The 27,586-nt window shown below is 43.6% G+C and overlaps 1 protein-coding gene and 1 pseudogene across 3 annotated transcripts; one reads left to right on the top strand and one right to left on the bottom strand.

Moving 5' to 3' along the window:
• LOC128588408 (dehydrogenase/reductase SDR family member 2, mitochondrial-like) lies at positions 1-27,586 on the top strand. Of its 2 annotated transcripts, none has more exons than XM_053595190.1 (9): positions 1-321; positions 20,999-21,175; positions 21,341-21,518; positions 22,024-22,125; positions 25,093-25,160; positions 26,028-26,079; positions 26,371-26,505; positions 26,808-26,863; positions 27,102-27,586. In XM_053595190.1, the coding sequence occupies exons 2-9, from the start codon at positions 21,036-21,038 to the stop codon at positions 27,211-27,213; spliced, it is 843 nt and encodes a 280-aa protein (XP_053451165.1). In that variant the 5' UTR covers positions 1-321; positions 20,999-21,035; the 3' UTR covers positions 27,214-27,586. The 2 variants fall into 2 exon arrangements, with proteins under 2 accessions (XP_053451165.1, XP_053451164.1); XM_053595189.1 differs by having other exon boundaries at positions 17-54; positions 206-321; positions 26,808-27,155.
• On the bottom strand, positions 12,249-13,525 carry LOC128588409 (protein BTG3-like; annotated as a pseudogene). The gene has a single exon (XR_008380772.1). The product of XR_008380772.1 is annotated as a protein BTG3-like (transcript).

Genomic DNA, 27,586 nt, shown 5'->3' with positions numbered 1-27,586 from the left:
GAGTCTGAGGAGAGCATCTCTGGGGACACTTGGCCTACTAGGAGTGGGACCTTGGTGAGTGGTACGTGCAACATATTACTCAGACAGCAAGTCCTGCACACACACACCCTCCAACTTCCACCCCAGCTGTGGGTGAGGCCTTTTCTCATACCCTCTCTGAATTCTGGGACTATAAATTCCACTAATCCTTGAGTTTTTCAGATAGTATCAGCAGTGCCTGAAACCCAACCTGTTGCTTACTCACATCCTGACAATCAGCTGCAGACTGCCACGACGGAGGAGCTCCTGACTTGTGCTCCGGAGAGACAGTAGCACAGCCAGGTAAGGTTGAACTGGCATCACTGCAGCCCAGGATGGGACAGTGTGGCTCAGGCTAAACTACTTCACTGCCTCACTGCCTCGCTTTGGGGTCAATGGCAACTGGAACTGTCCACTTCCACTCCTTTTTACTCTTTGCACTGATGTTTCTCTCCTTGGCTCTGTGTTTACAACCCGGTCTTTATTTCTTCTTTGATTCTCATAGCAAAGCTCTTGGTGCAATGGGATCCCTTAGGACCACCCAAATAAGACCCTTGTTGTATCAAGGTGCAGACAATGGCTAGAGAGGGAACAGACTTGTCCAAGTTCACACAGCTTCTGCTGACTTCTCCTTAGTCTTTCCCTTTTCTGTTTTTCAATGTTTCTAATTATTCCACATCTCTCATTCTCTCTCCCCTAATCTTTGTTTTCTTTCCTTTTCACTTTCCCTTCCTTTTTTTCTGTCTTTGGACCCAGCGCTAAAGCCATCCACCTCCAAGATGGGACTAGGTTGAGGGTGTGTTCATTTGGCTTCCCTCTCCAGTATCTGAATCAGGGCATAGGAATTAGTCAGCTTGGACAGGGGTATCAGAGTGGGCAGTGAGGCTCTGGGACCACTTGATGCTCCTAGGACATGTGGTCAACCCTGCTCTGGTTGATGCTGCTGACTGCTTCAGGAGGGAGCATGAGTGAATGTGTGTATGTGTGTGGGGGTTGAGTCAGAGGCCTTGACAGCTGGTTATTCAACCCTTTTTCCCAAAAGAGGGGCTTTGCATAGGAAGAGGAAGGAAGGGAAACAGAAGAGGCCTGACCTCATCTCTGCCGGTTGTTTACCTGCAACAGGCCAGAGGTGGTTTACCTTACGATAGTGCAGCTTTCCTGCAAACCACCTGGAGGCAGGTTCAGATAAGCCATGTTTCTAGAACCATTGTATGCGAGAAAGGGTACAGATTTGCTGAGCTGGGAACACTTCTTAGAGGTGCTGTAACTCTGGCTTTCCAGCAGGGGGTGTCCTGTTCCGACAAAAGGCGAGTCCTCTTTTCCCTGCTGCCCTTTTAGACAAGGAGACTAGATTCCCTTGAAAGGGGGTTAATCTGTGTTCACAGCGTGGGGGAGGGTGGTGGTGGTGAGGGAAGAGGAGTCACCCAGGTGGGCATAACAGTGTTTAAAATCTGGTGTCCTTTTTGGAAAGGTAGACCAGGTGGGACTGGAGGAACTCCCTCAACTCCCTCGAAATGTAAGGCTATAAATATGACCTTGCAGAAAGGAGAGAGCATGTGTGAGCTAGTCAGTGAGAGCAAGCAAAGTGAAAACAGCTGGGGGAAGAAAGGAAGGAGACCCAGCACCTGCAGATGGAAACCATGGCTTGCCCCACAAAGCAGAGCTTTTGGTTGCCTTCATTACAACACTGAGTACAGACTGATATTTAATCTAATTTTTCTCCAGAATTCCTCAGCAGCACCCATTCACTTATAATTTATAGCTACGGACCCCTAACTCGAGGGAACTGGGTTATGCAAGGGTTGCTAAGGAACGAAGGGAGATGCAGTAGCTAAGGCAGGGGTTGCCTAGTAACCAGGAGTCCTTCGGTGATGAAGTGGCCAGAGCAGGTCTGTAGACAGTCATCCCACACCACAGCCTCCTGAAAGTTCCTGTCTGTTGGCCCCTTGGCCCAGAGCTGCCAAAGCATGCTTCTCTGCCTCTTCCCCACACTGTTGCGAATAAAAATCATACCCCCAAGTCCCTGAGTGCCCTCCTAACCCCTTGCTCCAACCGCTTCCTCCTTCCTCCCTCATCAGATTTCTAGAAGAATAGGGGCTAGCAGGCAGTAGGAATCGCATACTGGAGGAGGCAAAAGCCTCTGGGCCAACACTGGTGTGGAGCTGGAAAATGTGGGGATTAGGTAAAAGAGGGTCTCCTGGACATCTCTGGCATTTTTCCAGTTCATGGGGAAATGTCTTCACACCTGAGTCTCCTATGACAGAGGCTCCTCCTGCCTTCACACCTGTGCATAGCTACAGGGGCACAGGCTTTCCCTTCTGGGGGCCTCCTGAGGGAGCGGGCTCCACAATGCAGTACAGCTGGGGCTCCATACAGCCTTCCTTCAGAGAGCTTCACTTCAGCACGAGCCTGGAGGGGCCATTCAGAGCCATCATCACCTTTCTCAGCCAGGAGTCCCCATCCTCTACACTCCAAGCACATAGGTGTCTCTACTTTCTCTTAAACACCCTGGACATGCACATCCTCTTCAGTCTGTCCCCCTAGACAGGCCCCTATCAAGACCTTCCTCAACCTTCCAGGTCCTGTTTATCTGCAGCTTCTCCAACTGAGACTTTCCCAGTCCCTTCAGCACTGACTGACCTTGCTGAGCTTCATGCCCAGGGCAGGGCTCAGAGCCCAAGAGGGAGAAGCCAAAGCCTGCCCTTCAGGAGCTCACGCTGGTTTGGGCAGCCTCCTCATTCCTGATCCTCAGCTTCCTGGTTAGGATACTCCCTGGAAACCCTTCGTAAACTGAATGTTTATAATCAGAAAGCTTGTTTTCTTTCTTTCTTTCTTTCTTTCTTTCTTTCTTTCTTTCTTTCTTTCTTTCTTTCTTTCTTTCTTTCTTTCTTTCTTTCTTTCTTTCTTTCTTTCTTTCTTTCTTTCTTTCTTTCTTTCTTTCTTTCTTTCTTTCTTTCTTTCTTTCTTTCTTTCTTTCTTTCTTTTCTTTCTTTCTTTCTTTCTTCTTTCCTTCTTTCTTGCTGGTTTTTTAAAACAAAGTCCTTTGCATAGACCATCTCTGAGAAAATATTTGAAACTTGCAAATTTGCTTCTAAGAAGGTAATTGGGAGATTTAGTTTTCAAACTAATTTTGATTTGCTTAAATTTTAAAATTTGCCATGAGCAAGTAATCTTTACTTTTAAACTTTTTATTGTGAAATATAACACATATGTTAAAAGTATAGATGCATAGTATACATTATGAAAGTTTTTAGATACACAAAAGTCAAGAAACATAAAATCCACATGGACAGAAACAAAGGAAGCCCGCCCAGAAAGTTGAAACTTATATGGGTGAATCACAAAGGATCCTGTTATCTCTATTTCTTGGAAATAATGGACCATGACATAGTCTGTCTCAAAACTTTCATTGTGACCTACACACACACACACACACACACACACACGCACGCACGCGCGTGCACGTATATATTTATATATACATATATATATCCATTAACACATGTAAGTATCACATCATAAAACACAACATTGCCAGCACTTGGAAACATTTTCTCTGATCATAGCCCTCCTTTTCTTTCTTTTTTTATTGTATGATTTCATTTATATGAAATGTCCAAGACAGGCAAATCCATAAGAAAAAACTTTAATTAGTAGTTGCTAAGGACTTAGTTGGGGGAATAGAGAGTGACTGCTAATGGTTACAGGTTTCTTGGGGGCCATGAAAATGTTCTGGAATTAAATAGTAGTGATATTTGCACAATATGAATATATTAAAAACCACTTTAAAAGAATAAATTTTATGGTATGTGAATTTATATTTTATTACAGTAATACTCATGGAAGAAAAAAAAAAAAACAGTAAAGCCTTCCCCATCACTCTTACTTCAGTCTTCCCATTTAATTAAGGATAAAAGCCAAAGACCTTTTAACTTAGGAGATCTGACTCTCTATTCACAAACTAGACCTTCTTTCATCTTTCCCTTCTTTGTTCCAATCTAGCTGTGCTGCCTCCTGACTATTCCTGCTTCTGTGCCTTTTTTTTTTTTTTTATTATTAAATCATAGCTATGTACATTAATGCAATCATGGGGCACCATACACTGGCTTTATATACCATTTGACATATTTTCATCACACTGGTTAACATAGCCTTCCTGGCATTTTCTTAGTTATTGTGTTAAGACATTTATATTCTACATTTAGTAAGTTTCACATGTACCCTTGTAAGATGCACTGTAGGTGTGATCCTACCAATCACCCTCCCTCCACCCATCCTCTCCCCGCCCCTCTCCTCCCTCTCCCCCTTTCCCATATTCTTAGGTTATAACTGGGTTATAGCCCTTCATATGAAAGCCATGAATTAGTTTCACAGTAGGGCTGAGTACATTGAATACTTTTTCTTCCATTCTTGAGACACTTTACTAAGAAGAATATGTTTCAACTCCATCCATGTAAACATGGAAGAGGTAAAGTCTCCATCTATCTTTAAGGCTGTATAATATTCCACAATATACACATACCACAATTTATTAATCCATTTGGGGATCGATGGGCACTTGGGCTTTATCCATGACTTAGCAATTATGAATTGGGCTGCAATAAACATTCTGGTACAAATCTTTCTCTCTTTTTTTCTCCACTTTCTTTTTTTAATATTAAATCATAGTTATGTACATTAATGTGATCATGGGGCACCATATACTGGTTTTATAGACTGTTCGACACATTTTCATCACACTGGTTAACATAGCCTTCCTGGCATTTTCTTAGTTATTGTGTTAAGACATTTACATTCTACATTTACTAAGTTTCACATGTACCCTTGTAAGATGCACCGCAGGTGTAATCCCACCAATCACCCTCCCTCCACCCACATCCCTCCTCCCTCCCCTCTCTTTCACCTTTCGCCCTATTCTTAGGTTATAACTGGGTTATAGCTTTCATGTGAAAGCCATAAATTAGTTTCATAGTAGGTCTGGGTACATTGGATACTTTTTCTTCCATTCTTGAGATACTTTCCTAAGAAGAATATGTTCCAGCTCCATCCATGTAAACATGAAAGAGGTAAAGTCTCCATCTTTCTTTAAGGCTGCATAATATTCCATGGTGTACATATACTACAATTTATTAATCCATTCATGGATCGATGGGCACTTGGGCTTTTTCCATGACTTAGCAATTATGAATTGGGCTACAATAAACATTCTGATACAAATATCTTTGTTATAATGTGATTTTTGGTCTTCTGGGTATATACCTAGTAGAGGAATTATAGGATTGAATTATAGGCCTATTTTTAGATCTCTAAGTGTTCTCCAAACATCTTTCCAAAAGGAACGTATTAATTTGCATTCCCACCAGCAGTGTAGAAGTGTTCCCTTTTCTCCGCATCCACGCCAACATCTCTGGTCTTGGGATTTTGTGATATGGGCTAATCTTACTGGAGTTAGATGATATCTCAAAATGGTTTTGATTTGCATTTCTCTGATGATTAAGGATGATGAGCCTTAATCTATGTCCGGAGGCTGTGTGACTGTCTTCTACAGAGAAGTTTCTCTTCAAGTCCCTTGCCCAGCCTGAGAGGGGATCACTTATTCTTTTCTTGCTAATACATTTGAGTTCTCTGTGGATTCTGGTTGGAGACATAACCTGCAAATATCTTCTCCCATTCTGAGGGCTGTCTGCTTGCTTTACTTACTGTGTTCTTGTCTGTGCAGAAGCTTTTTAGTTTGATCAGGTCCCAGTAGTGTATTTTTGAAGCTGCTTCAACTGCCTGGAGGGTCCTCCTCATAAAATATTTGCCCAGACCGATTTCTTTAAGAGTTTTCCCTGCACTTTCTTCTAGCATTTTTATAGTTTCATGTCTTAAGTTTAAATCTTTTATCCAGTGGGAGTCTATCTTAGTTAATGGTGAAAAGTGTGGGTCCAGTTTCAATCTTCTACAGGTTGCCAGCCAGTTCACCCAGCACCAACTGTTAATAGGGAATCTTTTCCCCACTGAATGTTTTTTTTATTTTTTATTTTTTTGTAGAGACAGAGTCTCATTATACTGCCCTCAGGTAGAGTGCCATGGCGTCACATGGCTCACAGCAACCTCTAACTCTTGGGCTTACGTGATTCTCTTGCCTCAGCCTCCCAAGCAGCTGGGACTACAGGCACCCGCCACAACGCCCGGCTATTTTTTTTTTTTTTTTTTGCTGCAGTTTGGCCGGGGCTGGGTTTGAACCCGCCACCCTCGGCATATGGGGTCGGCGCCCTACTCACTGAGCCACAGGCGCCGCCCATCCCACTGAATGTTTTTAATTGGCTTGTCAAAGATCAAATAACAGTAAGTAGCTGGGTTCATCTCTTGGTTCTCTATATTCTGTTTCATACATCTACCTCTCTGTTTTTGTGCCAGTACCATGCTGTTTTGATCACTATTGATTTATAGTATAGTCTGAGGTCTGGTAGTGTGATTCCTCCTGTTTTGTGTTTATTTCTGAGTATATCTTGGCTATTTGAGTTTTTTTCTAATTCCATATAAAATCAAGTATTATTTTTTCAAGATCTTTAAAGTATGACAGTGGAGCTTTAATAGGGATTGCATTAAAATTATATATTGTTTTGGGTAGTAGCATCAACTTTTAACAATGTTGATGCTTCCCAGCCATGAGCATGGTATGTTTTTCCATTTGTTAACATTTTCAGCTATTTCTGTTCTTAGAGTTTCATAGTTCTCTTTATAGAGATCTTTCACATCCTTTGTTAGATAAACTCCCAAATATTTCATGTTCTTTGGCCCTACTGTGAACAGAATAGAGTCCTTGACTGTTTTTTCAGCTTGACTATTGTTGGTATATATAAAGGCTACAGATTTATGGATATTGACTTTGTAACCTGAGACACTGCTGTATTTCTTGATCACTTCTAAGAGTTTTGTAGTAGAATCCCTGGTGTTTTCCAGATACACAATTATATCATCTGTGAAGAGTGAAAGTTTGATCTCTTCTGACCCTATATGGATACCCTTGATCGCCTTTTTTTCCTTAATTGCGATGGCTAAAACTTCCATTACAATGTTAAAAAGCAGTGGAGACAATGGGTAACCTTGCCTGGTTCCTGATCTGAGTGGAAATGATTTCAATTTAACTCCATTCAATATGATATTGGCTGTGGGTTTGCTGTAGATGGCCTCTATCAGTTTAAGAAATGTCCCTTCTATACCAATTTTCTTAAGTGTTCTGATCATGAAGGGATGCTGAGTATTATCAAAAGCTTTTTCTGCATCAGTTGAGAGAATCATATGGTCTTTGTTTTTTAATTTGTTTATGTGCTGAACTATATTTATAGATTTACATATATTGAACCAGCGTCGAGACCCTGGGATAAAACTGACTTGGTCATGATGTATAATTTGTTTGATGTGTTGCTGGATTCTGTTTGTTAGGATCTTGTTGAATATTTTTGCATCTATATTCATTAGTGATATTGGTCTATAATTTTCTTTTCTTGTTGGGTCTTTTCCTGATTTGGGGATCAGGGTGATGTTTGCTTCATAGAACGTGTTGGGTAGTATTCCTTGTTTTTCTATATTTTGTAACAGGTTGAGTAATATAGGTACTATTCCTCTTTAAAGGTTTGATAGAACTCTGATGTGAAGCCATCTGGTCCCGGGCTTTTCTTTTTGGGGAGATTTTGTATGGTTGATGCCATTTCAGAACTTGATACGGGCCTGTTCAACATTTCCACTTGATTCTGGCTAAGTCTTGGAAGGTGACATATTTCCAAGTATTCGTCAATTTCCTTCAGATTTTTGTATTTCTGAGAATAAATTTTCTTGTAATGTTCCTTAAGGATTTTTTGAATTTCTGAAGAGTCTGTTGTTATTTCATTTTTGTCATTTCTGATTGATGAAATTAGAGATTTTACTCTCTTTTTCCTGGTTAGATTAGCCAAAGGTTTATCTATTTTATTGACCTTTTCAAAAAACCAACTTTTTGATTTATTGACCTGTTGTATAATCCATTTGTTTTCAATTTCATTTAATTCTGCTCTAATTTTTGTTATTTATTTTCTTCTACTGGGTTTGGGGTTGGAATGTTCTTCCTTTTCCAGTTGCTTGAGATGTACCATTAAGTTGTTAACTTCCTCTCTTTCCATTCTCTTGAGGAAGGCTTGCAGTGCTATAAATTTCCCTGTGAGGACTGCTTTGGTGGTATCCCAGAGGTTCTGATAATTTGTGTCTTCATTGTCATTTTGGTCCAAAAATTTGGCATTTCCTTCTTAATCTCTCTATGACCCAGCTATCATTCAGCATAAGGTTATTTAACTTTCATGTTTTTGTATGAGTATGTAGATTCCTGTTGTTACTGAGTTCAACTTTTATTCCATGGTGGTCCGAGAAGATGCAAGTAATACTTTCTATTCCTTTAAATTTACTGAGGTTAGACTTGTGACCTAAGATGTGATCGATTTTGGAGTAAGTTCCGTGGGCTGATGAGAAGTATGTGTATTCAGTTTTGTTGGGATGAAATGTTCTGTAGATGTCTGCTAAATCCAAATGTTGGATGGTTAGGTTTAAATCTAAAATTTCTTTGCTCAACTTCTTATCAGAGGATCTGTGCAACACTGCCAAAGGAGTGTTAAAATCTCCGACTATTATGGAGCTGGAAGAAATCAAGTTGCTCATGTCTGTTACAGTTTTTCTTATAAATTGAGGCTCATTTTGGTTGGGTGCATAAATATTAATAATTGAAATCTCATCATATTGAGTATCACCCTTGACAAATATGAAGTGACCATTCTTATCCTTCCTTACTTTTGTTGGTTTAAAGCCTATTGTATCTGCAAATAGAATCGCAACACATGCTTTTTTTCTGATTTCCATTTGCCTGAAATATGACCATCCTTTCACCCTGAGTCTATATTTATCTTTTAATGTAAGATGAGATTCTTGTATGCAGCTGATATCTGGCCTGAGTTTTTGTATCCAGTCAGCCAACCTGTGTCTCTTTAGTTTAAGCCATTCAAATTAATGGAGAATATTGATAAGACTAGTAAAATTTTGGGTATCGACTTTTTTGAAAGTCCAGTGGACATTTTTAATCCTTTTGCCACTGAGGAAGTTGGAGTTTGATCAAAAGTTTCTGAGTGAGTTTACTTTTGTGGTAGAGGATAGGGCTGGTCATTATGGAGGATAGGTCTGAGAATATCCTGAAGAGCTGGTTTGGTTATGGCAAATTTCTTCAACACGTGAATGTCATTAAAGTATTTAATTTCTCCAACATAAATGAAACTCAGTTTAGCTGGATACAGGATCCTAGGTTAAAAGTTATTTTGTGTTAGGATATTAAAAGTCGATGACCACCCTCTTCTGGCTTGAAAGTTTTCAGCAGAGAGATCTGCAGTCATTCTAATATTCTTCCCTTTGTAGGTTATGGTTTTCTTATGTCTGGCTGCTTTTAGAATTTTCTCCTTCATATTAACTTTAGTGAAGTTAATTATGATGTGCCTGGGGGATATCTTATTTGGGTTGAGTCGTGCTGGGTTCTGAAATTGTCTGGTATCTGAATTTCAGAATCTCTTGGCATGTCTGGAAAATTCTCTTTCATAATTTCATGGAGAAGAGCCTCTGTGCCTTGCGAAGCCACTTCATTGCTTTCAGAGATTCCTATGAGGGAGATATTAGCCTTCTTCGAATTATCCCAGAGCTCTCTGAGAGAATGATCCATTTTTGCTCTCCATTTCTCTTCCTCTTTGAGAGTTTGGGAGTGTTCAAAAGCTTTGTCTTCAATGTCAGAAATCCTTTCTTCTGCTTACTCCACTCTGTTACTGAGGGATTCTACTGTATTTTTCAGATCTTTGAGGGCTGCAAATTCTTGCTTCAATGTGTCAAAATCTTTGGTAGTTTTGTCTTTAAATTCATTGAATTCTTGAGACAACTTTTGAATTGCTCCTCGAATTTCTAATTCCAACTTTTCCTCCATTCTATTAATCTTGTTTGCAATCCAAATTCTGAATTCGAGATCTGACATCCTGGCCATCTGTTTATGAATGGGATCTTCAGTTACGTCTGCCATATCTTTCCTTGGTGGGGGGGGGGGCGCTGATCTACTCTTGTTATTCATGTTACCAGAGTTTTTCCACTGATTCTGCCCCATGATTATTTTACACTGTTTGACTAGATGAGTGGATAAAGAAAAGTTGGATAAGGGCTCCAGGAGTAGTGATTAACCAGCCCTTTGCCCAAAAGCTGGGACTGGTGTCTGTACCTTTTTCCCTGGAGCTTTGCCGAGGAGCCATACAGTGCTACAGTCTGAGAAACTGGGTACCTGCTTGGTGTGGTGGGGCTCAGTGGCTCTGTCTTGTTTTCAGCTGGTCTCTATCAGACCCTAGTGAATTAGGTACTCTGGGTTGAAGTCTCAGCTGTGGAGAAATACCAGCAATTAAGTCACCCCACCTCCTACAGGCAATAATTGGAAAAGGAAAATCAAACCTTCCTACAACTGCACACCCAGGGTACCACTTGGATAGTCCTTGGGCGATTGGTTTGGTTCGAGAGGTCCAAATCAATTGTCTCAGTCAGCACCTGTCTCAGGTGGGAGAGTTTAAAAGGTCTCTGGCAACTAGATTGCACGGGTCTGCTGACAACTCAAATATGACCTGCTCTGGTGCTCCGTGAGGTCAGGAGGACACACTCAGCAAATAGATTATTCTGTGAAGGTTGGTGCCTCCTTCCCCACCTTGCACCTGTGTCACACCCAGTCCCTGATCACCCCACAGGGCTGTGACCGAGTTGCCTGCAATGAGCAGATACTCCTGGGGTTTGCACTGGCCTGAATCACAAGGAGATCTATGTCTCCTCAGCCAGGCTGCTGTTCTCTTCCACTATCTGGCAGGGGGATGTGAGGCCTGACAACCTTGGGTGCTTAATGGAGGCTGGGGCTATTCACTCAGTTCCAGCCCTGCCTCTGATTGACATTACTGACAGAACAGAACAACTTTGCAGAATTTGTTTCTGTCCCAGCTAAATCACCCTGCAGAAGAGAAGTTCACAGAACCTGTGCCTCAGGTCCTGTCTGTGCTGCTGCCTGGTCTCAGCTGTCATTTGTATTCGCAGCATGGTTACCTGCCAGTTCCAGCCTCTGCCTGCCCTCCTTTGTCTAGGTTGATGATCCCCTTAGGGCCGGGTTCATCTTAGGCTCAGTAAAGGGTTAGGGTTAGGGTTAGCCTGCCCTGGGAATCTGCCAGCTATGCGCGTGCATTTTCTAGTCCCCACGCTCCACCCAGGCCGGTACTGCCTCAGGCAAACCCTTTACACACAGGGCCTGTGTTTCCATCCCAGATCTATTCCACTGGTGGTTGCCACCTGAGTAGATGTCTAGCCTCCTCTGGTTTCCCAGAGAGACAGGGGGTTTGACTCCGGAATATCCAGGGGTGAGCCCTATTGTTGCCATAAATGGCTGCTGCTCTGCGCCTCAGGGCACTGCCGCTCCTGTGTGGTTCCCTCTCAGCCAACTGTTCCCTCTCCTCACTCCTATGCCACAGAATCAGCACTTACCAACAGCAGTCCATGCCTTGTCCACAGCTCTCCAGAAAATACCCAAGAGTCTGTACTCCTGGGAGACAAGCTTCCAGACCTCAGAGTGAGAGTGGAGGGGAGTGCTGGGAGCTCAGAATTGCAGGTAGAGCATACATACAGTTTTATACAGTTTCCCTAGTAGGGAAATAGGTCCAGGTTTTAGAGGGTCTGTCCTGTGGGATATAATGGGAGGACTTTTCAACTCTGCTCATTTGTTTATGGGGTACCCCGAGCTGTTCTTGTGGGAGAGGGGGCTCCCGTCTGCTTGGCAATGGATTTTGTACCTTTTGTTTGTATCCTTGGGGTTGCAGCTCACCTCAGCAGGGTTGATGTGCATTCTTCAAACTTCTCTCTTGGTGCAGCTCTAATCCGCCAGGTTACTTGCTAAATTTCTGACTTTAACTTTCCTTCTGGACAGGAGCCTCTGTGGAAAGCTGGCTTCAGTCAGCCATCTTGTCTCCACCCCCTCATAGCCCTCCCTTTGCCCCAGAAATGCTCTTCTGATTATTCTGATAATCACTGTCCTCCATTTTTGTGTAGTTTTATTACTCATTTGCATTCTTAAATAACATAAAGTTAGTTTTGCTTGTTTTCAAACCTTGTGGAATCACATAATAGTATGTATTTTTGTGTATCTGGCTTCTTTTTTTTTTTTTTTTTTTTTTTTTTGCCTCAAACTACTTTTTATTTGCAACTACATGATTTCACGCAATTTTTCTAAACGACATAAAATAGATCTCCTTGTATATAAATAATTTACATACACTCCATAAAGTAAATGCTCCATAAAGTAAATGCTCAAAGGTGCTACAACAGATCATCCACTCCTACAGTGTTCTCATATTCAAGAGTTGATGCACAATATATAAATACTCAAGTCCAATAATAAAAACTCAGGCACTTGACTAACTTTAATAAAGTTTCCCAAACTATATCAATATATCTAAAGTGCATATATATTTTTAAGAAAGATTATTCTCAGTAACTTCTATAAAAATAAGTTTGATGGTTTGGTCCATCTAACTTCACTGCTATTAGTATGAACTTTTAACTTTCAATGCGTGGTAAGGTTTATTCTACCTTTCTCTCAACATGGTACCAACAAAATCAAAAGAAGCTAGTGAGGTGCTAACATGTGAGGATTAATCCAGTGATTCTGGTCACAATGCATTCCAGGAGGAGGTACCCATGTGACTGGAATTGGACGGTATGGTTTATTCTTCCTTCCCTGATTTGGATAACCAAATGGAACAGGAGGAGGGTAGTGGTTCTGATGGCCATTCCCTCTGTACATTCCTGGCTTTTTTCTGGGCAATGGATGCCACACTGGAAGAGGTGGGAATATCAGTTCCGAAATCTGGTACACTGGGCTTGTTGTTGCAGTCACCGAATTGGGTTTCACTTCCACTTCCTTACTTGTTTCTTCATCTGAGGAAGAAGATCCTGAATGATAATCAGAGGTAACTTTATCAAGGGCTCTGGTAACTTTCTTGGAGATCTCGTCCTTGTTCTCATCCTCATTTTCAAAGCTGGCAACAATGAATGCATTGTTTTTCTCTCCATACCGACAGCACACCTCACATGGGTCTACCCAGAGAGTAAGCTCCTTTGGCAAGCCCAGGTCACTGTACAAGATGCAGCTGTTCTCACAAGCTTTCAGGACATCAGGATCAACTCTCTGAAACTTATTGACACGAATGCATCTGTAAGCCTGTCCTTTTGATGGTTTTTCTGGATACCAGTGATTTTTATATTTTTCTTGAAGTATTAGAGTCAATATACAGCAAACCTCTCAACGGCCTCTTTTTTCAACTTATCATGTTTTCGAACTAGCCTTGTGAAAAAGAAGACAACAGCAGCAATTTCGTTCTTCATGTTTTTCCTCTTCGTCCGGCGCGTGCGGCTCCCGCGTCGTCGGGCGGCCGAGCGCGTGCTGAGAGGACTGGCGGGCAGGCTGGCAGGCGGGCGGAGAGCGCGCGCACGAGTTCCTTTTTTTTTTTTTTTTTTTATTGTCGGGGATTCATTGAGGGTACAATAAGCCAGGTTACACTGATTGCAATTGTTAGGTAAAGTCCCTCTTGCAATCATGTCTTGACCCCATAAAGTGTGACACACACCAAGGCCCCACCCACCTCCCTCCTTCCCTCTTTCTGTTTCCCCCCCCATAACCATAATTGTCATTAATTGTCCTCATATCAAAATTGAGTACATAGGATTCATGCTTCTCCATTCTTGTGATGCTTTACTAAGAATACTGTCTTCCACGTCCATCCAGGTTAATACGAAGGATGTAAAGTCTCCATTTTTTAATGGCTGAATAGTATTCCATGGTATACATATACCACAGCTTGTTAATCCATTCCTCGGTTGGTGGGCATTTACGCTGTTTCCACATTTTGGCGATTATAAATTGAGCTTCAATAAACAGTCTAGTACAAGTGTCCTTATGATAGAAGGATTTCTTTCCTTCTGGGTAGATGCCCAGTAATGGGATTGCAGGATCAAATGGGAGGTCTAGGTTGAGTGCTTTGAGGTTTCTCCAGACTTCCTTCCAGAAAGGTTGTACTAGTTTGCAGTCCCACCAGCAGTGTAAAAGTGTTCCCTTCTCTCCACATCCACGCCAGCATCTGCAGTTTTGAGATTTTATGATGTGGGCCATTCTCACTGGGGTTAGATGATATCTGAGGGTTGTTTTGATTTGCATTTCTCTAATGTATAGAGATGATGAACATATTTTCATGTGTTTGTTAGCCACTTGTCTGTCATCTTTAGAGAAAGTTCTATTCATGTTTCTTGCCCATTGATATAAGGGATTGTTGGCTTTTTTCATGTGGATTAATTTGAGTTCTCTATAGATCCTAGTTATCAAGCTTTGTCTGATTGAAAATATGCAAATATCCTTTCCCATTGTGTAGGTTGTCTCTTTGCTTTGGTTATTGTCTCCTTAGCTGTACAGAAGCTTTTCAGTTTAATGAAGTCCCATTTGTTTATTTTTGTTGTTGTTGCAATTGCCATGGCAGTCTTCTTCATGAAGTCTTTCCCCAGGCCAATATCTTCCAGTGTTTTTCCTATGCTTTCTTGGAGGATTTTTATTGTTTCATGCCTTAAATTTAAGTCCTTTATCCATCTTGAATCAATTTTTGTGAGTGGGGAAAGGTGTGGGTCCAGTTTCAGTCTTTTACATGTAGACATCCAGTTCTCCCAACACCATTTATTGAATAGGGAGTCTTTCCCCCAAGGTATGTTCTTGTTTGGTTTATCGAAGATTAGGTGCTTGTAAGATGTTAGTTTCATTTCTAGGTTTTCAATTCGATTCCAAGTGTCTATGTCTCTGTTTTTGTGCCAGTACCATGCTGTCTTGAGCACTATGGCTTTGTAGTACAGACTAAAATCTGGTATGCTGATGCCCCCAGCTTTATTTTTGTTACAGAGAACTGCCTTAGCTATACGGGGTTTTTTCCGGTTCCATACAAAACGCAGAATCATTTTTTCCAAATCTTGAAAGTACGATGTTGGTATTTTGATAGGAATGGCATTGAATAGGTAGATTGCTTTGGGAAGTATAGACATTTTAACAATGTTGATTCTTCCCATCCATGAGCATGGTATGTTCTTCCTTTTGTTAATATGCTCTGCTATTTCCTTTCTGAGGATTTCATAGTTTTCTTTATAGAGGTCCTTCACCTCCTTCGTTAGGTATATTCCTAGGTATTTCATTTTCTTTGAAACTATGGTGAAGGGAGTTGTGTCCTTAATTAGCTTCTCATCTTGACTGTTATTGGTGTACACAAAGGCTACTGACTTGTGGACAATGATTTTATATCCTGAAACATTACTGTATTTTTTGATGACTTCTAGGAGTCTTGTGGTTGAGTCTTTGGGGTTCTCTAAGTATAAGATCATGTCGTCAGTAAAGAGGGAGAGTTTGACCTCCTCTGCTCCCATTTGGATTCCCTTTATTTCCTTGTCTTGCCTAATTGTATTGGCTAGAACTTCCAGCAGTACATTGAATAGTAAAGGTGACAGAGGACAACCTTGTCTGGTTCCAGTTCTAAGAGGAAAAGCTTTCAGTTTTACTCCATTCAGTAAAATATTGGCTGTGGGTTTGTCATAGATAGCTTCAATCAGTTTTAGAAATGTGCCACCTATGCCTATACTCTTCAGTGTTCTAATTAGAAAAGGATGCTGGATTTTATCAAATGCTTTTTCTGCATCTATTGAGAGGATCATGTGATCTTTATTTTTGCCTCTGTTAATATGGTGGATAACGTTTATAGACTTGCGTATGTTAAACCAGCCTTGCATCCCTGGGATGAAGCCTACTTGATCATGATGAATGACTTTTTTGATGATAAGCTGTAATCTATTGGCTAGGATTTTGTTGAGAATTTTTGGGTCTATATTCATGAGTGAGATTGGTCTGAAATTCTCCTTTTTGTTTGGGTCTTTTCCTGGTTTTGGTATCAGGGTGATGTTTGCTTCATAGAATGTGTTGGGGAAGATTCCTTCTTCCTCAATTTTTTGGAATAATTTCTGCAGTACAGGAATAAGCTCTTCCTTGAAGGTTTGATAGAATTCTGGAGTGAAGCCATCTGGACCAGGGCATTTTTTGGTTGGAAGCTTTTTTATTGTTTCTTTGATCTCAGTGCTTGAAATTGGTCTGTTCAGGAGCTCTATTTCTTCCTGGGTAAGTCTAGGGAGAGGGTGTGATTCCAAAAATTGATCCATTTCCTTCACATTGTCAAATTTCTGGGCATAGAGTTTCTGGTAGTATTCAGAGATGATCTCTTGTATCTCTGTGGGATCAGTTATTATTTCCCCTTTATCATTTCTGATTGAGGTTACTAGAGATTTTACTTTTCTATTCCTCGTTAGTCTGGCCAATGGTTTATCTATTTTATTTATTTTTTCAAAAAACCAACTCCTTGTTTCATTAATTATCTGAATGATTCTTTTGTTTTCAATTTCATTGATCTCTGATTTGATTTTGGATATTTCTTTTCTTCTACTGAGTTTAGGCTTAGATTGTTCTTCTTTTTCCAATTCCATAAGATCTCTTGTGAGATTGTTGATGTGCTCTCTTTCTGTTTTTTGAATGTAGGCATCTAAAGCGATGAATTTTCCTCTCAAAACTGCTTTTGCAGTATCCCACAGGTTTTGGTAGCTTGTGTCTTCATTGTTGTTATGCTCAAGGAAGTTAATGATTTCCTGTTTTATTTCTTCCTTCACCCATCTGTTATTCAACAGAAGATTGTTTAGTTTCCATGCCTTTGGGTGGAGTCGAGCATTTTTGTTAGAGTTGAGTTCCACCTTTAGTGCCTTATGGTCTGAGAAGATACAAGGTAAAATTTCAATTCTTTTGATTCTGTTGATAATTGTTTTGTGTCCCAGGATATGATCAATTTTGGAGAATGTTCCATGGGGTGATGAGAAGAATGTATATTCTTTATCTTTGGGATGGAGTGTTCTATATGCATCTATCAAGTACAGTTTTTCTAGGGTCTCATTTAAGTCTCTTATATCCTTGTTTAATTTCTGTTTAGATGATCTGTCCAGCTCTGTAAGAGGAGTGTTAAGGTCCCCTGTTTTTATGGTATTATCAGCTATCATATTGCTCAGACTCAGTAAGGTCTGTTTCAAGAATCTGGGAGCAGTTAAATTGGGTGCATAGATATTTAGAATTGAAATGTCTTCTTGTTGTATTTTTCCCTTGACCAATATAAAGTGACCATCTTTGTCTTTTTTGACTTTAGTTGCTTTAAATCGACATGTATCTGAAAATAAGATCGCAACTCCTGTTTTCTTCTGAATTCCATTTGCCTGAAAAATTGTCTTCCAACCCTTGACTCGGAGCTTTAATTTGTCTTTTGAAGCCAGCTGTGTTTCTTGCAGACAGCAAATGGATGGCTTGTGTTTTTTAATCCAGTCAACCAATCTATGTCTCTTCAGTGGGGAATTCAAGCCATTAACATTTATTGAGATAATTGATAAGTGTGGTAGTATTCTATTCATCTTATTTTGTGAGAGTCCATTGCTTAGTTTTATCTTTTGCATCAGTGTGGAGGTTTGGTTCTGTCCTTTAATTTCTGAGTTCTTACTTTGCTGCTGATCCATTGTGGTGGTCAGTGTGCAGAACAGGTTGAAGTATTTCCTGTAGAGCTGGTCTTGTTGTGGCGAATTTCTTCAATGTTTGTATATCCGTAAATGATTTGATTTCTCCATCAATTTTTAAGCTTAGCTTAGCAGGGTACAGAATTCTGGGCTGGAAATTGTTCTGTTTAATAGATTAAAGGTAGATGACCATTGTCTTCTTGCTTGGAAAGTTTCATTAGAGAAGTCTGCGGTCACTCTGATGGATTTGCCGCTGTAGGTCAACTGGCGCTTACTCCTGGCAGCTTGCGGAATCTTTTCTTTTGTCTTGACTTTGGACAGGTTCATCACAATGTGTCTTGGAGAAGCTCGGTTAGAGTTGAGGCGACCTGGGGTCCGATATCCCTCTGAAAGCAGTGTGTCAGAATCTTTGGTGATATTTGGGAAATTTTCTTTTATAATATTCTCTAGTATGGCTTCCATTCCTCTGGGGCATTCTTCTTCCCCTTCTGGAATTCCTATAACTCGTATGTTGGAACGCTTCATAATGTCCCATAATTCTGACAGGGAATGTTCTGCTTTCTCTCTCTTCTTTTCTGACTCTTTTACTATCTGAGTTATCTCAAAAACTTTGTCTTCTACCTCTGAAATTCTTTCTTCTGCATGGTCTAACCTGTTGCTGATACTTTCCATTGCATCTTTAAGTTCCCTAATTGACTGTTTCATTTCCTTCAGCTCTGCTATATCCTTTTTATATTCTTCATATCATTCATCTCTGATTTGATTCTGTTTTTGGATTTCCTTTTGGTTATTTTCCACTTTATTAGCAGTTTCCTTCATTGTTTCCATCATTTCTTTCATTGTTTTCAACATGTGTATTGTAAGTTCCCTTTCTGTCATTCCTAACATTTCTGTATGGGTGGAATCCTCTGCAGTAGCTACCTCATGGTCCCTTGGTGGGGTTGTTCTGGACTGGTTCTTCATGTTGCCTGGAGTTTTCTGCTGATTCTTTCTCATGGGTGATTTCTTTTATCTGTTTCCTTGCCCTAATTTTCCTTTCACTTCCTCTTGCTCTTTAAGTTCTCGTGCCTGTGGACTAAGGGTTACAGGACCAGAAGGGTGAGAACGTTTAAGAGTGAAAAAGGGATGAAAGAAAGATGGACCGAGTGATAAGGAAAAAAAAAGAAAAATAGAGAAAGGAGAGGGGGTGGGTAAAGGGAATATTCACAAAAAGAAGAGAGGCACAGAAAGAGGGAGACAGAGCAGTATATGTGTACAGTAGGGTACTTTGATACAACCTTAAAAAAAACCCCACCTTCTGGGGGTGCCCAGTTGGGTGGTTCCCTTGAGGTCAGCAGCTCTTTGCTAACCTGATCAGACACAGTACCCCACCTCCACCAAGTAGAGAGGAAAGACAAAAATGCTATAAATCAAACCAAAACAAGCAAACAGAAAACTTTACGGGATAAAATTGGCTGGATAAACCAAATAATAGCGGTAGAAACACTAACAAAAATGAAGTTCTAATTATTGAAATAGGCAGCAATGGGAAATTATAATTGAACTAGAAAAATTGAGAAAGAAAAAGGATCTGTATGGAAAAGGTTCAACTTAAAAAACAAAACAACAATCCACAACATCAAAATAAACAAACAAAAAAAACAACGAAACCAAAAAAAAAAAAAACACAACCAAAAACAAAGCAGTATGTATATGTTATTGAATATTGTCTGGGCAACACGTGGTCTTCTGGGGTATGAGATGTTAATCACAGTTCTGATACGACTGGAGACTGCTAGTTTCTTAAACCCCAGCAGGTAAACACCCTAAATCTCTCTTCGGCCCACTTAAAAGGCACTTTGAACTTGTTCACTTACTGAGCAGAAGCTTTCTCAGGGAAGTGCTTGTCGCTGGAATCACTGCTGAAGTGGCTATCCACTTACCCTGTGTCTCCCTCTGCCCCCGAGTGTTAGGGCTGCAAGGCGGCTCAGACCCCGCCCTTAGGCTACTTGGTCGCTGGGTTACCAGCTCCCACCCAATTCCAGCTCTGCGACCCTGAGGGCGGAGCTTGCCGGGGCAGATCGCTCACCATGTCTGCCTGTGACCCAGAGCCAAACACTATTAGCTCTGTGTGGCTCAGCGGCTCAGACTGGGGCCCTAGACAAAGGCCAAAGTTCTCCGCACTCCCACTCAGGCTCTCCCCAAGGCAGTTCAGCTGAGTGCCAAAGACACCAAAACAGTTCACAGATAAGGCCTTTCTGGTTTGCAGTCTCGCTGCTACTGAACTTACAGTTGCGGGCGGGTTTAGACGGATTGAACACACGCGACCACTTGCCTGTTTTCCACTGTTTTAGTCTTCCTCTTGGGGTCCAGAAGTCTCTCGCTGACTCCCTGTATCCTCTCAGGGGTGATGGTAGGCAAATCCCACCAGCCAGAGATGCCTGGAGTCCTATATCCCCAGACTCACGGTGCCCAGATGCAAGGAAGCTGTTACTCGGCTGCCATCTTGCTCCGCGTTTCGGCCATGTAATGTCTGTATCTGGCTTCTTTCACCCAACTTTTTAAGATTCATTTATGTTGTTCAGAATAGCTTCATTTCACTAATTTTCATTATTGTACTCCATTCCATTATATAAGAGCAACACACTTTATTTATGCATTACACCATTATCAGGCATGCACACTTGTTTCCAGTATGGAGCATTCTATGACAAAGAATACCGCTGTGAACACGTGCTCACACATGACCTCCCTTCTGCAGGATATGAGGTCCCTCTGCAGTCACTTCCCCACATAATGCCTAACTGCTTTGGATGGCAAAAATGGTTGTACTTACCCTCCATTCAGTAGTGAATGAGAGTTTCTGTTCATTTTACTTTTCAACTAGAAGCAGTTAATTAAAGTTAATAACTAGTGTAATTATTCGTCCATTCCTGGCATCCCCACTTGGCTGGGGAGCTCCATGGTAGGGGTCCAGAGCTGCTCTGTGGTTCACCAAGGTGTCCTGACCTCTGCTTCCCAGAGACACATGGCAGGTGCTCAGTGCTTGTTTATGGAATGAATGGAAAAACAATCCTTGTGTACTGAATGCTGGGTCTCACATTTTTAATTTGTGAATAATTTCCCCAGTTTTATAACTAGACATATTCATGGAGTGGTTTCCTGACCTGAGGCTCCAAACTGGAAACAAGTCCACATGCCCAATTCACCCTGAAGCTCTGCCACTCGCTGCTACTGGCCTTGTCTTTCCCGAGAGTGAGGGGCTGTATTATCCTCCCACTCACTGATGGCATCAGTGATAAGTGAAATTGATTGCTTTTCCCAGGGCTGATTCAGCAAGAAGCTGCCTAGGCGCCACCACCATGCTCCGGGCAGCTATCTGGTTCCCTTGGGGCCTGTTTCGTCCCAGCCCTGGGCTCTCGGTGAGAATGACCAGCAGCACAATAACCCAGAAGGGCATCCTGGCCAATCGAGTAGCTGTGGTCACCGGTTCCACTTACGGGTGAGTGTCCTATTGCCCCAGGGGTCCTGACCCTCACAGGGACCTGGGCTTCCTGGGACTCAGTGTTGTAGAGCAGGACCCAGCCTTCTTTGATTTCCAGGGCTGAGTGGAGGGAGAATGGTGGGCAGGGCTGGGGCTGACTTGCGCTCTGCATCCCACTCACAGGATTGGCTTTGCCATCGCCCAGCGCCTGGCCCAGGATGGAGCCCACGTGGTGGTCAGCAGCCGAAAGCAGCAGAACGTGGACCAGGCCGTGGCCACGCTGAAAGGGGAGGGGCTGAGCGTGACAGGCACTGTGTGCCACGTGGGGAAGGCGGAGGACCGGGAGCGGCTGGTGGCTACGGTGAGGGGTAGTGGCTGGAAAGATATAGAGAGGAGCACTTGCAGAACCATTTCTTCACTGTTCGGCCCTGGAGGGGCAGAGACTGGGAGGGGGACTTGAGGCCTAGGACTCGTCCAGAGACCATGACTGCTGACCGGCTGACTGAGAAGACCTCACTGTTCACAAGGGCCCTCTGGAAAGTGGCTTGTTCAGGAGATGACCCTCAGCTCCACCCCACACCCTGGGAGAACCATGGTTGAGGAGAGTCTAAGGGATGAGGAAGCCCTCCAGAGGGATTCCTGGAGAAGACCTTCAACCCTGGGGCACCTGCACCTGGAGCCTGACCTTGAGCCATCCAGGACACTTTCCTTCATGAGAGTTTGGTTTTCACAGGAGCCTTGTACCATTCCTGGTTTGGGCAGCACCTGACCAGCAAGCTTTGCCTGAATGCCCCATGCACTTGAGCTCTGTGAGGGGGAGGCCTCTTTAGGCCATCTCCTCACTCACCCAAGCCCCTCTCTCGTAGGCCCTAGAACACTGTGGTGGCATCGACATCCTGGTGTGCAATGCAGGCGTCAACCCTCTGGTGGGGAGCACTTTGGGGGCCAGTGAGCAGGTCTGGGACAAGGTGAGAGGCCACTCCAGGGAGGCAGCTGAGGGATGGGCTGTAAAGGCAAGCCCTGGATGGTGGGCCTGACCACTTGTCCCCTTGAATGTGACCTGATGCTACTTTCCAGTTTGTTGGTTTTTAAATCTGGCTCCTGCATTCTTTCTGTTTTCTTTTCTCTTCCTCTCTCTTTTGCATTTATTCATTCAGCAAATATTTACTGCTCTGTGCCAGGCACTGCTTCAGGTTCTGGGGACATGGCCGTGAACATACAATAACAGTCTCCAAGAATCAAGAATTTATATTTTTTAACACCATTTTGTGGGGGCATATATTAGTAACTGTGCTTTCCTTTGGGGACCGGTACCTGCTGCTGCAAGTCTCTACCCTTTTAGATTAGGGTTCCTCACTGTCCCTTAGGTGAACCTGCTTTCAGGGCTGGATCCATCCATCTGCATTCTGTGGGCTCAGACGGTCCAGCCTGCTACAGTCAACTTAGAGATTCTGCCATCTTGTCCATAAGGGCCTGAGAGAGATTTGTAAAGTGCCTTGAAGGGGCAGTGCCTGTGGCTCGGTGGGTGGGGCGCCAGCCCCACCTACCAAGGGTGGCGGGTTCAAACCTGGCCCTGGCCAAACTGCAACAACAACAACAAAAATGACTGGGTGTTGTGGTGGGAATTGCCTCAGCCCAGGAGCTGGAGGTTGCTGTGAGCTGTAATACCATAGCACTCTACTGAGGGCGATAAAGTGAGACTCTGTCTCTACAAAAAAAAAAAAAAAAGCAGTACCTGTGGCTCAAAGGGGTAGGACTTCGGCCCCATATGCTGGAGGTGGCGGGTTCAGACCCAGCCCTGACCAGAAACTGCAAACAAACAAAAACAAAAACAAAAACAAAAATTAAAGAAAAAAATAAAATGCCTTGAAGTCCATGTTGGGCTTTGTTCTCCTATGACTTCTATTCCCTTCCCTCCTGTCTTTTGTTCCCTATTCCCTCTGACAATCTTATTTTTTCTGCCTGCTGGCCTTAGCACATTCTGCTCTCCGCAGCTCCTGTGCTCTCATTTGCCGACATCATCTCCAGGCCAGCCCTCCTTCCTGTCTGCCCTTGGCTGGGTGCCCTTGACTTCATCCTCAGAGATGACCTGAAATCTGAGCTCCCTGCATCCACCGCTGAGGGGCCTCCCTAGGCTCTTTAGCTACCTTCTTAATGCCTGCAAAGTATCATTTGGGATTTTATAGCTGGGATTTTATTGCTGACAATCTCCTAACCCTCCTGAGTCATTTTCCCTTTTAGTGTCTCAGTTCATGTGATCATGACTCTTTTTCTCAGAATTGTTTGAAATCTTCTCTCCTGAAGCTGGGGGCACATGCTGATCATTGAACCTTACTTTCTCTGATGCCCCCACTATTCTCCAAGGACTTGGCATTCAATGAGCAATTCTGTACCACTGGACAGAAATCGTTGATGATTTGTGCCCCAATCACATCTGCCACCACCATTGAGGTGAAATTGTCACAAAATAGGTTTAGAATTTATCAGATGCTCTGCTTTTAGCTGAATGCAGTTTTCAGTAGGTGTTCTGTGAGGGGAATTCCTTACCACTCATCTTATTCTTGGGCAAGTTTTGAGCCCTTCACCAGGCAGACCTCCATTTGCTCCAGCTAGTTGGGAAACCTCTAATCTACTACCACAACCATCTTTTCCACTTCCCTCCTGACCCAGGGACACACCCTCTTTCAGGCTTTATTCAGGACTACTTGGCACACAGTGCTACTCTCCTTTCTTTTCTAATGGGGCAGTTTTCTTCAGCAGGGGAGGGAGTCTCACCTTTCCTTTAGCTCACATTTGGTCCCTGAGTCTAGAGGGGCCTTGTCGCTCAGGTTGGTGCACATGGAGTTTTGGTCCAGTGGGGCTCTATTTTGATGATGCTAGCCCCATCTTTAATTCCTTTTTATTGGGGACCTTATGCTGATCCTCTCCTTGAAACATCTAAGCCACTTCTCGCCAGGTCTGTACCTTAGCCTGTCTATGAAACCATTGGCATGGCTGTCATCCCTGCTTTCCCCCTACCCTCATCTAAGGTACTGGGTGGGTGAGGGATAAAGGCATGGGAAAAACAGTTGGCAATTCTGTTCAGGTACAGATGTGCAGGCTCAGTCTCTGCATTTTTCCTTGCCAGTTCCTTTCTTACTTTTCCCCTGTCTCCACACCTACCAGACAGAGTGTCAGGATCTGTGTGGCTGAGCCCAAATCCAGGCTTTAGGCACCTCACTCTCAGAATGGTAATTCTCTGTTGTGTCTCCCTCTTTGTATTGGCCGCAGGAGAGCTCAGAGCCAATACTTGTGTGTATGCAGGCCCTCACAGCCCATGCTTCTGTGAGCGAATAATATTATAGAATAATGCTTAGTCCTTGCTACATGCTGTGAACTGTGGGCACTAACTTTACTCTTGCTTTTTCTTACTTTTCGACACTACACATTTCTTCACACATAATACCTATTTGATTTGTTTTATCCTGATACATTGTGAGTATGCCTTAAATTCTACTGGGATAAAGTAAAAGCATAAACAAATGAAAGCAGGGGGAGACAAAGAGGGCTGTTCTAAAAATCTCCTGCAGCACCTGCTCCCCCTCCATCTGTTTTACTTTTAGTCTTTTTCCAGAGACCTCTGCTTTCAGCTTCTTTCTGCACAAGCAAAGCACAATCCAGTTTCTTTTAAAGGCCTGGACATTTACTTCCTTCCTCCTTGTTCTGAACCAGTCACATTTTCAAGGCTCTGCCCACAGGTCTGCACCTTAGCTTGTCTATGAAACCATTAGCAAGTTGGAAACACCTTCTGCCCCACTCAGAAGGGGGGATTAGTGTCTCACAGCTGCACGTTTGTATCTACTGCATGAATTATAGGACTCCAATCATCTTAAGAGAACAGGCCCTGGGCTGACCATGTCTGTCCAGCCTCCTTAGTACCTCTGCTCTGATTTCAGATCCTGGATGTGAACGTGAAGGCCCCAGCCCTGCTGCTGCGCCAGCTGCTGCCCCACATGGAGAACAGGTGCTGCAGAGTGGGGGTGGGGACCCATGTGAGTTGGAGAGCTTGGGGTGTGAGAGTAGAGCTGGGCACAGCCAGAGGGGTGGGGACAGAAGTGGTCTCTCTGGGACCTCCACATTTCCCTGTCTCCCTCTGTGCTGCCCCCTCCTTTGTGTGGCTGCCATTTCTATAATAATTCTGGTGGCTGCTGGAGGAGGGTGATGCTCCAGGTGTCCAGGCATGCTTTCCTTGGCCTTGACATCACCAGGCTTGGGCTGTTGCTGCGCTTTAGTTCCTTAAGCTTATGGCCTGGTGAGTCTCACCTCGCCTACTGTCTGGCCTCACCAACTTAAAACCTGTAACAGAGTTTGCCGCATTTCTCCCCAAAGGAAGAAGCTCATCCCAGACCTCTCCTCATTCCCTGCACTTTGGTCTCAGGGACCCTGCCTCGATTCTAGATCCTGCAGATCTGACTGTACTCCTTACAGACACATCCTTTAGGAACTGGCTGGGGGCTGTCTTGGGCAGAAAGAAGGTTCCTGACTTCTTGTCTCCTCTGCCCATCTGTATGCTCCTTAGAGGCTGCCCAGTGATGGGCACTTGTGCCTCTAGGATGGACTTGCCCTCTCCATCAAGCACCTGGCTAGAGAGGAAGAGGAATGGAAGGGTTATGAGCATGGGCATCCTATTTATGAGAAGTAGGGCTGGAACCGCAGCTGTGCCACTTGGTGGCTGCTTCCAGACCTCTCCGAGCCTCAGTTTCCTCCCCTGTGAAATGGGGATAATCACATGTGTTGGTGTTGTGAGGTTGCATTATTTAATGACTGCATCATGGCGTCTCCCTCGGTTGTAAGTTGTTAGCTTCATCTCTCCTCTTGTCTGTCCTCTCAGGGGGGGCACTGTCATCCTGGTCTCTTCCATTTCAGCTTATGAGCCACTTGCGGTAAGTGCGTGGTCCTTGTGTTCCTAGGTGGCTTAGAAGGGGGGCAACTGGGCTCTGTTCATCAGAGCCTCACAGAGACCATGTCTGGGACAGAGCCCTGCCTTACTCTGCCCTGGGCAGAACTTGACCCCGTGTGGCTGCCCTCCCATCCAGCTCCTGTTCTCAGACAAGGCTGGAGAGAGTGCAACTGGGCTCTAGGCTTGGATGAGAGGGAGTCCCTGAAGGTGAGAGACCCACCTGATGCTTTCCTCCACTCCTCACAGCCTGTTGCTCTCTCTATTCCCTTCCCAGGAGCTGGGTGCCTACATTGTAAGCAAGACAGCCCTGCTGGGCCTCACCAGGACGCTGGCACTGGAGTTGGCCCCCAAGGACATCAGGGTGAACTGCCTGGTTCCAGGAGTGATTGAGACCAACTTCAGCAAAGTGGTGAGGACTGGAGTGTGTCCCCCCTCCCTAATAACTAAGGGATGAAGAAGTGACAGGGGCCTCAGGTCAGCATGGTTATGGCTGAAGTCCTCACTGTCTTCTGAACTCAACTGTGGTTCAATCCATCCACCCCAAGAAGATGCTGGCTCTCCTGAGAAGGGCAAACCTCCTTATTTAAGGAGGTGGCCACCTGGCAGAACAACCAAAACACTCATTTTTTTTTTTTTTTTGAGACAAGAGTCTCACTATGTCATCCTCGGTAGAGTGCCTTTGGTGTCACTTTGTCTCTTCTGTTTGCCAAGGTACGGAAGAACAAGACTTTTTGGAACAACTTCAAGGAAAATCATCAGCTGCAGAGGCAAGCAGGGTGTGGAGTTTGGTGGGGTCTGGGTGCAGCTGGGGAGGGGTGGCTGAGTCCATCTCAAAAGCAGACCCCTCTTTGTCTACTGCTCACTCTCTCTGCTAGAGTCTGGAGTCCACATGGCCCGGGGGGGGGGGTGCACCATCTGAAGCCCACTCCCATGTGTGACCTTTGAGCATTAGAGCAGCAGAACCAGAGTCCAGGGTGACTGATGTTGTGCCCTCCTCCCATCCAGGATTGGGCGTCCTGAGGACTGTGCCGGACTTGTGTCCTTCCTGTGCTCTCCAGATGCCAGCTACATCACCGGGGAGAACATTGCTGTGGCTGGCTTCTCCTCTCGTCTCTGAGTGGGTGGGGATGATGGTGCAGTTGTGGCTCTGGACCAGCAGCAGGAGATCATCTGGGTCTGGGGATAGAATTTGCAGCTCTGCCAGACTAGCAATTTGGGAGCTCGCTTGTGCTAGGCTTGAGGAAGAAGAAAAACCCTTTAGTGTCTGTATCCTCAGGACTCCTCGGTATGACTATGGTAGATTCTACTAATCCAATCAGCATTCGGGCTGGGCTCTCGGGTGTGGGGCTCTCTGTGTGGGGCTGTGGTGCTTAAGGATTTTATGTGGCTGATGCTTTGATGGAGCCTTAAGAGAAAGAAGAGGCTCAGGCACCTGAATGATTCCAGTTCTTTAATCCTGTAATTTGTGATTTAAACATTTCTTTCTTAAA

This window comes from Nycticebus coucang, chromosome 6, assembly GCF_027406575.1.
Source record: "Nycticebus coucang isolate mNycCou1 chromosome 6, mNycCou1.pri, whole genome shotgun sequence".
NCBI lineage: Eukaryota > Metazoa > Chordata > Mammalia > Primates > Lorisidae > Nycticebus > Nycticebus coucang.
The sequence above is the reverse complement of the archived record's forward strand: the minus strand, read 5'-3'. Positions and strand labels throughout refer to the sequence as shown.

Bases quoted from the DNA above. Each gene is read 5' to 3' on its own strand.
- LOC128588408 (XM_053595189.1), top strand. From the start codon at position 21,036: ATGCTCCGGGCAGCTATCTGGTTCCCTTGGGGCCTGTTTCGTCCCAGC. The intron at 22,126-25,092 runs GTGAGAGGCCAC...CTCTGATTTCAG, and splicing joins GTGAGCAGGTCTGGGACAAG to ATCCTGGATGTGAACGTGAA. The intron at 26,080-26,370 runs GTAAGTGCGTGG...TTCCCTTCCCAG, and splicing joins CAGCTTATGAGCCACTTGCG to GAGCTGGGTGCCTACATTGT.